At 45.7% G+C, this 13,094-nt stretch overlaps 1 protein-coding gene across 1 annotated transcript; it reads right to left on the bottom strand.

The window, feature by feature from the left end:
* Nucleotides 1-7,370: 7,370 nt before the first annotated feature.
* Nucleotides 7,371-11,491, bottom strand: LOC103160130 (protein RoBo-1-like). The gene is made up of 4 exons (XM_035448115.1): nucleotides 11,407-11,491; nucleotides 10,497-10,649; nucleotides 9,454-9,585; nucleotides 7,371-7,603 (listed from the first exon to the last, which is right to left on the bottom strand). The coding sequence occupies exons 1-4, from the start codon at nucleotides 11,489-11,491 to the stop codon at nucleotides 7,371-7,373; spliced, it is 603 nt and encodes a 200-aa protein (XP_035304006.1).
* Between the last annotated feature and the right edge of the window lie 1,603 nt (nucleotides 11,492-13,094).

Here is a 13,094-nt window from a genome sequence, read left to right as displayed (position 1 = left end):
ATATGTGCTTGGTGTTTAACGCACCATGGAGGTGCTGCCAGTGGTGGGCGCAGTGGACTCACTGAGCTGAGCACAGTGCTGATGTGTGGTAGAGAGGAGTTGGCTGCTCTTGGGTTCACTGGAGGAAGAGCCTGACAGAGAAGCCTCTGGATAATGGGGTCTCCCTAGGTCCCTTCTTCTGACCACCAGGATAGCCAGGGAACCTGAGGCTGACAGCTCATGCCTGGTTGACTGCCAGCAATCCAGGATGCATTGCTCAGAGTTAAGCCTGGCTCTGCCACCCCCACCGTCTCTCATTTTGATTCCTGCTTGTTGTTTTAGCCACACACACCCCAGCCTAGGTGATACTGCTTGTCAGTTGTCTTAAAGGTTCACTGAAGTGTGGGAAGTTCTCGATGACCCTGGCTTGAAAATTTAGAGGCTCTGGCTGTGCTGCCTAGAGTTTGAGTCACCTGGGAAGAGGACGCCTCAACTGAGGACCTGCCTCTGTCAGGTTGGCCTGTGAGCAAGCCAGTGGGGCATTTTCTTGATTGATGGTTAATATGAGAAGACCTGGCTCACTGTGGGTGGTACCACCTCTAGGCTGGTTGTCCTGAATGGTATAAGAAAGCAGGCTGAGTCAGCCATGGAGAGCAAGACAGTAAGCAGCATTCCTCCATGGGTCTGCTTCAGTTGCTGCCCCTGGGATCCTGCCTTGAGTTTCTACCCTGAGTTTCCTCAATGATAGACTGTAAGCTATAAGCTAAAGTAAACCCTTTTTCCCCCAAGTTTCTTTTGGTTGGCGTTCTATCCACAAAAGAAATGTGAACTAGGACATTGGTCTTCAGCCTCAGACGAGTCAGTCACACTGAACAAATAATAATGGTTTTTCTCAGGGCTTCTCAAATTTTTGAATAAATGTCAGTCCAACTCATGGGCTAAATACTGTTCAATCTTTTTAATCTGTTTAAAAAAATGGGCTAAATGTGATTGGTTTTGTCTTGACATGTACTAATTTGTTTCTCCCATTACTGCTGCTGCAAACATAAGCTGAATTTCAGCCTTAAAAAGACTCAGCCAGGCATGGTGGCACATACATTTAGTTATAGCAGAGGTGGGAGGCAGAGGTGGGTGGGTCTTTGTAAGTTCAAGGCCAGCCAGGTCCACATAGTGAGTTCCAAGACAGCAGGTGCTATGTAATGAGACCCTGTCTTGGGGAAAAAAGTGGGTAATTTTTAAATCTCACATAATCTTACTAAATAATATGAGAATTTTCATGAAGATGAAACTTTCCATAAGACAAATCAATAATAATGACGTCACACATTTTTCTCAAAATTGTCTGTGAGAGTGTACTGCCCTAGGGGGGCCACAAGAGGGTGTCAGATCTCTGCAGCGGGAGTTACAGGTGATTGTGAGCCAAGTTTGTGTCCTCAGCAAGAGCAGCAAATGCTTTTAACGGCTAAGGCACCTCTCAAGTATAGTACTATTACTGTTGTTTACAAGAGGTACCCAGTGAACACAGGAATCGGTGGAGTTAAATGAATCAATCAGTTTTAAAATGGATTCACTTCTGACTCAGTCAGATCAGCAAAGTGACATCCCCCAGGATAGCAGAAGAGGAGACACATGCTTTGTTTACCCACAATGGCACAAGCATAAGTACCCACAATCAGAATGGCTCTCAGACACCCTGAAGACCCAGTAAAGGATCTGTAGTAATCCAGTGGAGAAAACAACATATCCCTGGCTAGATCAGATTAGATGAGTTGCCCTCCACCCCCATTCCTCCACCCCTTATTGTCCTCATGCCTCCACTCCTGACAGCCAGGAGCAGGGTGTCACCATCGTACAGGCCACCTATAGGGAACCACTAAGGTCCTTGGGTGACCTGCACCAGAACACACATCGTCTTCTGCCACTGGGTAGCCAGCAACCACTTGTGTCAGAACTCCACAGAGCCCATGCAGTTAAACACTCCATGGGTCCCCAGGCCTCACACCCCAAGAAGCAGATGCTGTTAAACCATGTCACAAAAGGAGGTGTCGCCTCCCTGCAAAGTGGCAGCAGCCCAGAGGTGAGTGCCAAGGCTGCACTTTCCCCAGGATCCTCCCAGACACTGCACCATGCCCATAGCAAGCTACTTCATGCTGAAGTCTCCAGCTCAGGGACATAAGGCGGCAGATCTGAGCAACAGACTACACCTCAAGTTCATCCTTAGCAGCCCTGGACTGTGCCAGTCTATGCTCCATGCTTGGCTCTCTGCTGCTACACAAGTCCCACACCTCAGGAACTCCTGACCCCCAGCACCATCTGAAGACCCCATTGCTGTCATCCATCCCCACAAACCTGTGTTTCAGGTTTCAGAGTCAGCCAGGGCCATGACGCCCACCTGCAGCCCCAGTTTCCCTTGTTCGAGGAACGGGGATTAGGAGGACCTTATTAACTATCACCCCTAAAGACTTCATCAGGCCTGTCGCCACTGCAGACATCCTTGGAGAGCCTCGGGGGTCCCTGAAGTGTCATCCTCACAGACCTCAAGTGACAGAGCTGAGCGGAGCTATCATGGAGCCCAAAGGTAGCATGTTTTGAGTGAATAGAGTGAAAACAGAAACCAGTTAAATTAGCAGTTATGTCATGAATGGCCACTAGATGGAGATGTTCCTCTAGGCTAGGCTGGTTTAGAACTCACTATGTAGACCAGGCTGGCCTCAAACTCACCGAGATTTGCCTGTTTCTGCCTCTGTAGTGACCACGACTTCCCCTTTGTCTTGATATGCCTCTCCCCAGGCATTGGATTTCTCTAAGGTGGTTTTCCTCTGTTCTTGTGTGTGTGTGTGTGTGTGTGTGTGTGTGTGTGTGTGTGTGTGTGTGTGTTTCTTCCTTTTTGTATTTTGTGTCATTTCTTGTGAATTTGAATAGATTTTCTAGAGAATTCCAAACATGCATATAATATGTTTTGATCAAATCCGCCCTCCTCCCGGATTCCATCACCCCCAATTCCTCTCCTACTCCCACCACGTTTCCCTCCCTTCATATGCTCTGTGTTTTGAAACCCACTGAGTCCTCTCAGTGATGCTTTACATGCATGGATATAGGGCTATCTACTCGAGCATGGGTAGCCCCTCGGAGGCCAGATGCCTGAAGGAAACTCACTCTCCCTCCCCAGCAGCCTTTAATTGCCAGTAGCTCCTCAGGTAGGAGTGGGACTTCGTGATACCCTCCTCCATCCAGGCTGGGATTTTTGGCTGGTGTGATATTGTGTACAGTCAAAGTCCAGAAAGACGGTTCAGTGGGTAAGAGCACTGGCTGTGCAAGACTGAGGACCTGAGTTTAAATCCCCAGCACATAATGGGAAAGAAACAAAACAAAACAAAACAAAAACTGGGTATGACCACCCATGCCTGTGACCCCAGTGGCTGGGGGTGGGGAGTGGACCTTCATATTCATGAAAGAAAGAAAGAAAGAAAGAAAGAAAGAAAGAAAGAAAGAAAGGTGTTAGGATAAAGCTTAAGGGGGTCCTTGGGTGGGAGACCATGGCAGATGAGGGTGACCAAGTTGGAGGGACAAATACTCCAGGCAGGCAGAGCGTAAGTGAGAAGTTTTATTAGAAAGGGGAGGCAGGGGGAAGGAAAGAGAAAAGAGGTAAAGAGACATAGATACTCGGAGAAAGGACAGAAGAGAAGAGACAGGAAGAGTCCTGTCTGCCCCAGGGGAACAAGAGGAAGAGAGCTGGAAAAGAGCAGAAAGAGAGGACAGCCAAGAGAGAAGAGCCAGAAAGAGAGTGTAACTGGGCGGAGGTCTTTCTTTTAAAGAGGTCCTTTGCACCTACGTGCAAACTAGTACTCATGGAACCCTGGGTTGACCAGGGTACTGCCTGAGTGCATTCTTCCAGGTGACAGAGGCAAGCCAGCATAATGCCTGAATTCTTATGGAAGGAAGGGAAGAAGGAAGGAAGGAAGGAAGGAAGGAAGGAAGGAAGGAAGGAAGGAAGGAAGGGAGGTGGGAGGGAGGGAGGGAGCGAGGAAGGGAAGGAAACCAGTCCTCTTTCCTCTCTAGCAACACTAGAAAGCAGTTGCCATCAAATACTCTCAGCCTTTTATTAGCGTGTATGCACACACATACATACATACATACATACATACATACATACATACATACATGTGCACACACACTCACCCACACTCATACTCTCACATGAACACACACACTCGCAGTCACACACACACACACACACACACACACACACACACACACACACACCCCATCATTCCTGGTTTCACGGTGGAGCAGTGGCTGTCTCAACCCATCCTGCTGTGATGCTCCCTCTCTCTGTTACTCCTTAGGTGTTGGTCATCTGTCCACTTCAAAGACCCCGATGTTTCATAACACAGAAGAGAACGGGATATAGGGAAAGATCAGTGAGACCCGGAGATAACGGTGGGGGATAAAAAGAAACAGGATGAGAGGGGGAATGGAGGGAGGGAGGGAGAGAGAGAGGGAGAGAGAGAGAGAGAGAGAGAGAGAGAGAGAGAGAGAGAGAGAGAGAGAGCTAATACAGTTAACAAAAAGTAAACAAAACATCCTGTTCCCAGATTTTACATTTCTACAGCTGCTAGAGTGAGCAAGTTGATTCTTTTACCTGCATGAAGTATTGGATTGAAATCTCAACCTCACTTATCTTTTCTGGCCCTGTCTTCTTATCTGTAAATTGGGAAGGAAATACGCTTGCCTTGCAGAAGTTCTGCATGGATGAATTGAGTACAGAAACTGTTTAAAACAGCGGTTGGTTCATCAAAAGCCCTCAACAAAGGCTAGGAACTATTCTCATTATTGAAATTCAACTCTCTGGCCATGAGAAGAAGGAACCAATCCTCACTAACCAATAAGTACCGAAGGGCACGCATCATTTCCCAAATCAACTATGGACATGCCAGAATTGAAAACAACTCACAAATTCTAGAAAGTTCTGTGCCTTTTCAAAATGTGTTTCTTGCTTTCTATTCTCAACAAAGAATAAGCGCAGGTACCCCTCCCTGCTCCAAATGAGCTAAGACAGTTGGCATTTATAACACTGTGGATCTATAAATTCTATGCTAGAAAAAAAATGACTGAAAGGAGCTGAGCACACCCCACTGCAGTGTAGGAGTTGAGTGCACCCCACAACAGTGTAGGAGTTGAGTGCACCCCACAGCAGTGTAGGAATCAAATACACCCCACAGCAGTGTTCACACATCCCTGAGGGCAAAGGCTAAGAGAAACTTCCTCCCTTACCCAGACCAGAATTCACATGACTGCATTTTCTCTGGACTCCCCTGACCTCTTCAAGCTAACACAAATCCCACCCTGGATGGAAATAATAAAAGTAACCCTTGAATCTCAGGAGATAGTTTGAGACCATTTTTTTATATTAGAAAGACAACACAATCCTTTTGGTTGGTCCCTGCTTTCCGGTCTGTGATCCTCTCATTGCTATTAAGATGGTTTTATCAATCAAGCTAGTAGGTATAGTCCAAATCCTTCATATTCCAGTAGATTAGCTCAGTAAGATTTCTCCCTGTGTAGTAGTCATACAATGGACATCCTGATTTGGACAATATTTTAGTGAATCTCCTCCAAATAATAATCTAAGGGCAGATCTTCATTCATACTGAGACTCAGCCCCACAGTGGGATATAAAATCTACCCCACACAGTCTTCGGTGCATGGAGGCAGTGAAAGGACTCTGTAGGCAGGCCTGGAACAGGGTGCTCCTCCAGTCACACAACACTGCGGAGAGGCTGAGAGACGCTGAGGGATGGTGGAGCTTGTGCCAAGAAGAAAGAGGAAGCCAGAGAGATCCAGGATAAAGCCTGGCAGGGGCAGAGAGCCAACCCCCACATAAGAAATAACTACCAGGGCACTCTTTTCTTTCCTGTGGTTTTCAGAGATAAACTGGGCCCTGTAAGAAACCAGATCTAAAGAACCAAAGGATCTCTCTAAGCAGAATTGCTGTGCTGTGGCATCAGCATCACATGGAGGTATAAGCTTGGATTGTAGGAAGACTTCTCTCCTCAGCCTAAACCTCTTCACAGGCATCACAGGAAGTGTGATGGTGGCTGCTAACATCCCAGAACCCACCATGAGAAGTGATAGCATTCTTCGGCCTTGATTCAGGCACCATCAGCCTTTAAGCTTAGCATTTATAATAGCCTTCACAGCCTCTACCGGTATCCCAGTGCCCATCTCTCCTAAGATGTAAAGCCATGTAGAGTGCATGGCAAGAATTGCACACATGTGGCTCGGAGGTGGGGGTGGGGGTGGTATGTGTGTGCTCATAGTTATGGAGCCTCAGCTCTTGTACTTCATGTACTGTCTCCCGTTTTTGTCGTGATTGAGACAGGGGCTCTCACTGGCCTGGAAAACACCCATTATGCTAGTCTGGGGATCTGCTTGCATCAGTTTTCTCAGTTCTGGAATTCAAGTACATACTTCTATTGAGAGAGCAGGGTAAACAAGAGAGGATGGAGTTAACTCCATCCTAAGAAAAAGCCACCTTGAAAAACTCTCTGCATGGCACAAGGCTGATTCAGCTCCAGCCAAGGAGCCATAAACAATTCTGAGAGAAATCAAAAATTATGCCTGCTCTAGTCAAACCGACCCCACTGGGTGGTCAGGCAAGGATTAAGTCTGGGAAAACATTTTCTCACCACAACTGTCCTTGTGGGTTACTGTTAGTAAAAATTTTGAAATTCCCCTAGACCACAATCAATTAATCCAAAGGTCATCTACTCTTACCCAATCTTGGGAAGCTAAGACATGTACCACCCTGCTTGTGTCTTTTTTTTCCTTTTTAAACCCCTTATGATAGAAGCCAGACACCCTTTTCCTGGAGCTGCTGTGCCAGTTTGCTGCACAGGGTCCCTGCCAACACTTGTAACTTAACAATAAACCTTGTACGTTTGCATTGGTGAGTCTGCTCCTTGGTGGTCTTTTTGGGGTCTCGAGAACTAGGCAAAACACCATGCCAGATGATTTTAACTTGGGTTCTAGGAATCAAACTCAGATCCTTGTACTTAGAAAACAGGCATTTTGCCAACTGAGCTATCTTCCCAACACTATTATTTTCTTTTCTTTCATTGTATTAGGGCTTATATTTTGAGGCAGCATCTTGCCAGATCTGTAGCTTTGGTTACCCTGAAGACAAGCGTATAGCCCATATTGTTAAGTGTTGACCATTCTGGGGGTGGGGTGAGGCTCAAGGTGTAGATAGGGACATGAAAGAAATCACAGATCAGTGAAACATGTGACATGTGCCAAAAAGAAGCTAAGCATTTTCCATCTAAAGTACAATTAGTGGTTTTTATTTTTCCCCTGGATGATAAAGGAGTCATAAAAGGTTGCTGGTGTGTTTAGATGTGAAGAAGGATCATGGAAGTGACAGTCCCCAAAGGACAAAGCAAGGCTTCCATCAGGAAGAGACTAGTCAGAACAGATGAGATGGGCCTGAGTGGAGGGCTCCCCGAGAAGCAGTGGGTATTGATTTGTACATTTTCCATGACGGTCATATTCTTCAAGTTGCAGGCAGTTTCAGTGGCACAACCCATTCCTTGTATCATAGAGTGGGAAACGGCGTCAGTCACCTCTGTTAACGAAAAAACTCAGGAATTACTCTTCTCTCTCATTTCATCTCCCCCTCCTCACCTACATCCTTGGAAAGGGAACTGTGCTCAGAATGGTCCAGAATCCACAACTTCCACCTCTGTGTAAGAACATGAGCACAGTTTCATCTGGGACGGTGGAGTCTGGGCCTTCTTGTCCTCTGGCTCTATTGTCTCCTCCATACAGAAGGACTTTCACATCTTAGGCACAAGACTAACACAGAGCCCTTTGGGAACCTACTCACTAGGAGAGATGAGCTTGATGCAGGTGAGGAGGAAGGCCAGATGCAGGGTCTCAACTGTTGGTTAACACCCTTCTACTGTACCTGACTTCCCTCCCCTACCATTTCCCTCCCTCTCTGGGGGAAGACATTGTGGATCCCCCACAAACTGGCATTCCTTCTTCTTAGAGCTCTGAGTTCCCTCTGAGAGTAACTATAGAACGTATCGGGTATCTACTATCCCCAAAGCAAACTGCTCCATTGTGGGTGGCTTTATACCCCCTTTGCATTCTGTGACACCCCATTTTCTTCATTTGTGTCAACTCATCTAGACAAAGGGCCCTTCCCTTGCTCACCCCAGAACCTCTGTCAAAATTCTTTCCAAGTAAAACCGGGGCTTGCCCCTAGACCTATCAATCTCTGGGTCCACTATGGTTTTTTGTTGTTGTTGTTTTGGTTTTTTGTTTTGTTTTGTTTTTTGAGACAGGGTTTCTGTGTTGCTTTGGAACCTGTCCTGGAACTAGTTCTTGTAGACCAGGCTGGTCTCAAACTCACAGAGATCCGCCTGCCTCTGCCTCCGAAGTGCTGGGATTAAAGGCATGTGCCACCACTGCCCGGCACTTATTTGGCTCCTAAAACACCACTTCTTCCATGAAACTTTCCATATATTGTTCAGTAAAGAGTTGCCAACTCCTCCTCCTAGCAGTGCATTCCAGAAAGAAAAATCTTAAGGTTTTTTTTTTCCTAGTTCCTGTCTCAATGGTGTATGTGTCCTTCATAACAAGTATACAATTTTCCCTTAATAAAAAACCCATGTATCTTTTACTAAATTTAGATTGATCCCAGGTAAAACTTGAGTGCTTAATCACAGCCTCTGGTTGCCATAGGGCAGCAGTGGCAAAGACATCTGGACCTGAAGTCCCATCATCTCCTATACTACCATTGAGCCACCTTCCCATTGCTGGGCATCACAGAATCACAGGTACCCAAACCTGACTCTTCTAGGGGAAGCTGTTACATTGCTTCATCCTCTTCCCTTCCCTCCCCTCAGTAACTCTCGTCTCCCAACAAATGGGTCCTTCTAAATCTTACAAGTACATGGCCCCATATGACCACTTTCTCCATGTGGAGACAGGTTTCAAAGATGCCCCACAGAGTCTCTCTCTTCCATCTCCTGTGGGGCAGCTTCCACCCATGTGCAATCAGGGTTGCTCTAAACTACCAGCAGTCTATAGGAGGAAATGATGTGCCACTTCTGACATTGAAGTATTAAATCCATGGCTCCCCTTCTCTGTGTCTCTATGGTTTGCTCTGAGGAAAGCCAGTGGTTAGTCATGAGAACACCATGATAGTCTGTGAAGAGACCAGAAGAAAAGGAATTGAAACCCACCAGAAACCACAAGTGAGTTGGGAAACAGCTGCTGACAAATGAACATAGCCCCCATGCCACGCCCTGAACCAGGACCTCACACCTGACCATTCTCAGATCACAGAGTTACACGTGCATCAATTTAATAAATGTTGCTGTGTACAGTTGCTACATTTGCCATAATTCGCTGCATAGTGATGAATGATTTGTGTTCTTAACAAGATGCTTGAGGGAATACTCATACCTGTGCCAGCAACCTCAAGACACTTCGTCTCTACCCCTGTGCACTTCAGGGAAACTGTGTCACACCGGGCGGCATCATAACTGTAGCAGGCAAGGCATTCAACTCCGTTGTATTCGTGAGATGGTAGAGACACTGAATGGAGAGAGAAAAGTTTTCATCTTGGGGAACAGGCAGAAAATAGCTGTGAGTGTATCTACCCACTACTCATCTAACACTGGTTTTCTGCACGATTCTACCAAAGTGCATTATAGCTAGGATAAGCTGGATGGAGGCACAGGAGAAAGTCACTGGTGTGGGGTGCAATGAAGTGACTCATAGAAACTCAGTGCTGTCCTCACCTTCCTCAGTAACTCGGCTCTCAGTCCTGGAGAAAAAGTACCAGGTACATAGCCAGGGCTACACAGAGAAACCCTGTCTCAAAAAAATAAAAATAAAAATAAAATAAAATAAAACCAAGAAGGAAAGAGAGAGGAGGGGAGGGAGGAGGAGGGAGGAGGGAGGAGGGAGGGAGGGAGGGAGGAGGGAAGGAGGGAGGGAGGAAAAAAGGAAGGAAGGCTAGCTAATGGGAGAAGAGATAATCTGTTTTCTAGAAAGATGCTGTTCCTAGGTTGAGGAATGCACCCGGTGTGGTCACGCACTCCCATACTCCCAGCTACTCCAACTTGGAAGGCTGAGTCAGGAGGATTGCTTGAACCTAGAAGTTCAAGACAAACTTCATAAATACAGCAAGACTACTTCTCAACAAAACAAAAATGAACTTGAGGGTTAAACAGGTGAGAAAACTCTGTCAGCCAGAAAGGCAGAGTAAAGCCATTAAACCAGAAGACTCACATGTAAAGAAAAATCCCAAGACCGATCCCTGCCACACAACTGTCACTCAATCTATCACACAGGACAAGAGCCTGTATGTATCTCAAACCATTTTCAAGGAGCGCTATACACAAAAGGAAGACAAGTGTCAGTGTTGTGTCCCAGCACAGAGATGAGGCCAGAGAAAGGCAAAGGAGACACGGAGCAGATAGTGGAGATAGACAGCTACTCACCCGGCTTGGACTGCTTGTTGCACTTCTCAGTGTTGCAGCATTGGTGGTCATATCTAAATGTCCGATGGTTTCCCAGTGTTACTGAGAATGCTAGTTCAGTACACCCATCTTTAGAACAGCCTTTCTTCAGACTCCTTAGGCTTATGGTTGGAACTGTTGAGAAACAAATCCCCCCGAAATGTTCTCTTCTGAGAAACAGAGAGAGTGAAGTATCCAGTGGTAAAGAATCTGTTCCTTCATTCTCTCTGTCTTTATTTTTCCTTATCTCCAAAAGTCCCTCTGTTATTATTTCTGAGAAGGACTCAATAGTGGGACACTTTGTCACAATGGGACCAGGGTCCAGTGAGAGTATTTGCTTAGCATTGCATGGTGCCATGAATTTGGTCCCCAGCATGGCAAAAAGAAATGTGGACTCACTCTCCAGTAGCTCTATAAGGTTGATATGAGAAACAGAACCCGGGTCTCTCAGCTCTGTCTCTAGGGACTACATCCAGCGCCATTGCTCATCCCCACCACTTCCCAGAAGCCCACACTCCCAGACCCATCTTTGAAGGAGGCAAGGATAAACTATGTGGCTGTAAGAATGCAGGTTGACTTACTTAGTGCTTCAAAGTCCTGCTCTAGGTGGAAGCAGTCTTTAGAGGATACACAAGTCGTCAGACTAGCTTTGCATCTGTCATTATAGCAATCTTTGTTTTCACAAGGATAATTACCTGCAAAGAAGAAATAAACATGCTCAGAAAACATCCCAGGGGTTGTAGCTGCTGACAAACTTTCCCACGGGTCAAGGAGTCATGAATCTTGAAGGGACTCCTGAAGACTTGAATGATCTATGGAGTCCCCCTAAAGTATATTACTGCCCAGCTCCCACTTCCTACCCTTGAAACAAAAAGCACCTTGTTACTCTTACCCACAGAGCTGACAAATAAGTGAGTGAAGATGCAGACAGCAAGGAGACCCTTCAGAACTGAGGGCCAGGACATGGTGAGTCCCATGAACACTGCACAAAGAACAAGAGAGGACAAAGGAATCAGAGCTTAGGGGCTCAGCCCTTGTAATCCAACAACCCTAATGCAGGCAACATTATCATGTTTCCATTCATTCACTAATTCATTCTGCACGCCAAATTTTATCAAACACTGGCTTGATGCTAGATGCGGCCATTTGGAAGGATGCAAAACTGGAAAAGATGCTGTACCCATCGTTGAGACTTCAAGGGAATAGTCAGTCATCCTTCCCTGGGAAGGACTTTGGCTTGGGAGGGATTCTTCTTGCATGGGTCTGGAAGACACTAGATTTCCTTCCACAGCTGAAATGGCTGAGCTGGTCAAGAAATGGCTCCTCTGGGGAGCAGGTGGAGGTTCTCTTTGTGCTAGAAAGTCCTGGACCACAGTACACATCAGCCCTTTAACTAAGGACATCCAAAGCCACCATTTCACAAAGAGCCAGCCTCCACCGCCAGATGTCACAAGCATACACTGGAGATGCTGGCCAAGAAGTAGTCCCAATGGCTAAAGGATGTTGAGCACTTTCTTATGTGTCTTTCAGCCATTTTAGATTCCTTTATTGAGAATTGTCTATTTAGTTCTGTACCCCACTTTTTAATTGTATTCTTTGGTTTTTGGAGACTAGCTTCTTGAGTTCTTTGTATATTTTGGAAATCAGCCCTCTGTCAGATGTGGGGTTGGTGAAGATGTTTTCCCATTCTGTGGGCTGCCATTTTGTCTTGTTGACTGTGTCCTTTGCCTTACACAAGTTTCTTAGTTTCAGGAGGTCCCATTGATTAATTGTCAATCTCAGTGCCTGTGCTACTGGTGTTTTGTGTTCAGGAAGTGGTCTCCTGTACCAATTCATTCAAGGGTAGCTCCCACTTTATCTTCTAAGAGGTTCAGTGTGGCTGGATTTATGTTGAGGTCTTTCATCCCTTTGGACTTAAGTTTTGTACATGGTGATAGATATGGATCTATCTGCAATCTTTTACATGTCCGAATCCAGTTATGCCAACACCATTTGTTGAAGATGCTTTCTTTTTTCCATTGTATAATTTTAGCTTCTTTGTCAAAAATCAGGTGTTCATAAGTCTGTGGGTTAATATCAGGGTTTTCAACTCTATTCCATTGGTCTACCTGTTTATTTTTGTGCCAATACCAAGCTGTTTTCAAGACTATAGCTCTGTAATAGAGCTTCAAGTCAGAGATGGTGTTGCCTCCAGAGGTTCCTTTATTGTACAGGGTTGTTTTGGCCATTCTGGGGTTTTTTGTTTTTCCATATAAAGTTGAGTATTGTTCTTTCAAGGTCTGTGAAGAATTGTGTTGGGATTTTGATGGGGATTGCATTGAATCTGTAGATTGCTTTCAGCAAGATTGCAATTTTTACTATGTTGATCCTACCTATCCAAGCGCATGGGGGATCTTTTCATTTTCTGGTATCTTCTTTAATTTCTTTCTTTAAAGACTCAAAGTTCTTGTTATACAGGTCTTTCACTTGTTTGGTTAGAGTTACCCCCAAGATATTTTATGTTGTTTGTGGCAATTGTAAAGGGTGATGTTTCTCTGATTTCTTTCTCAGTCCATTCATTGTCTGTATATAGTAGAGCTA

Source organism: Cricetulus griseus, chromosome 7 (genome assembly GCF_003668045.3).
Source record: "Cricetulus griseus strain 17A/GY chromosome 7, alternate assembly CriGri-PICRH-1.0, whole genome shotgun sequence".
Lineage (NCBI taxonomy): Eukaryota > Metazoa > Chordata > Mammalia > Rodentia > Cricetidae > Cricetulus > Cricetulus griseus.
This window is presented reverse-complemented; position numbering and strand designations above follow the sequence as displayed.

Bases quoted from the DNA above. Each gene is read 5' to 3' on its own strand.
- LOC103160130 (XM_035448115.1), bottom strand. From the start codon at position 11,491: ATGGGACTCACCATGTCCTGGCCCTCAGTTCTGAAGGGTCTCCTTGCT. The intron at 10,650-11,406 runs GTAAGAGTAACA...GTTTCTCAACAG, and splicing joins CTTATTTGTCAGCTCTGTGG to TTCCAACCATAAGCCTAAGG. The intron at 7,604-9,453 runs GTATGAGTATTC...TTTCGTTAACAG, and splicing joins TCTTGAGGTTGCTGGCACAG to AGGTGACTGACGCCGTTTCC.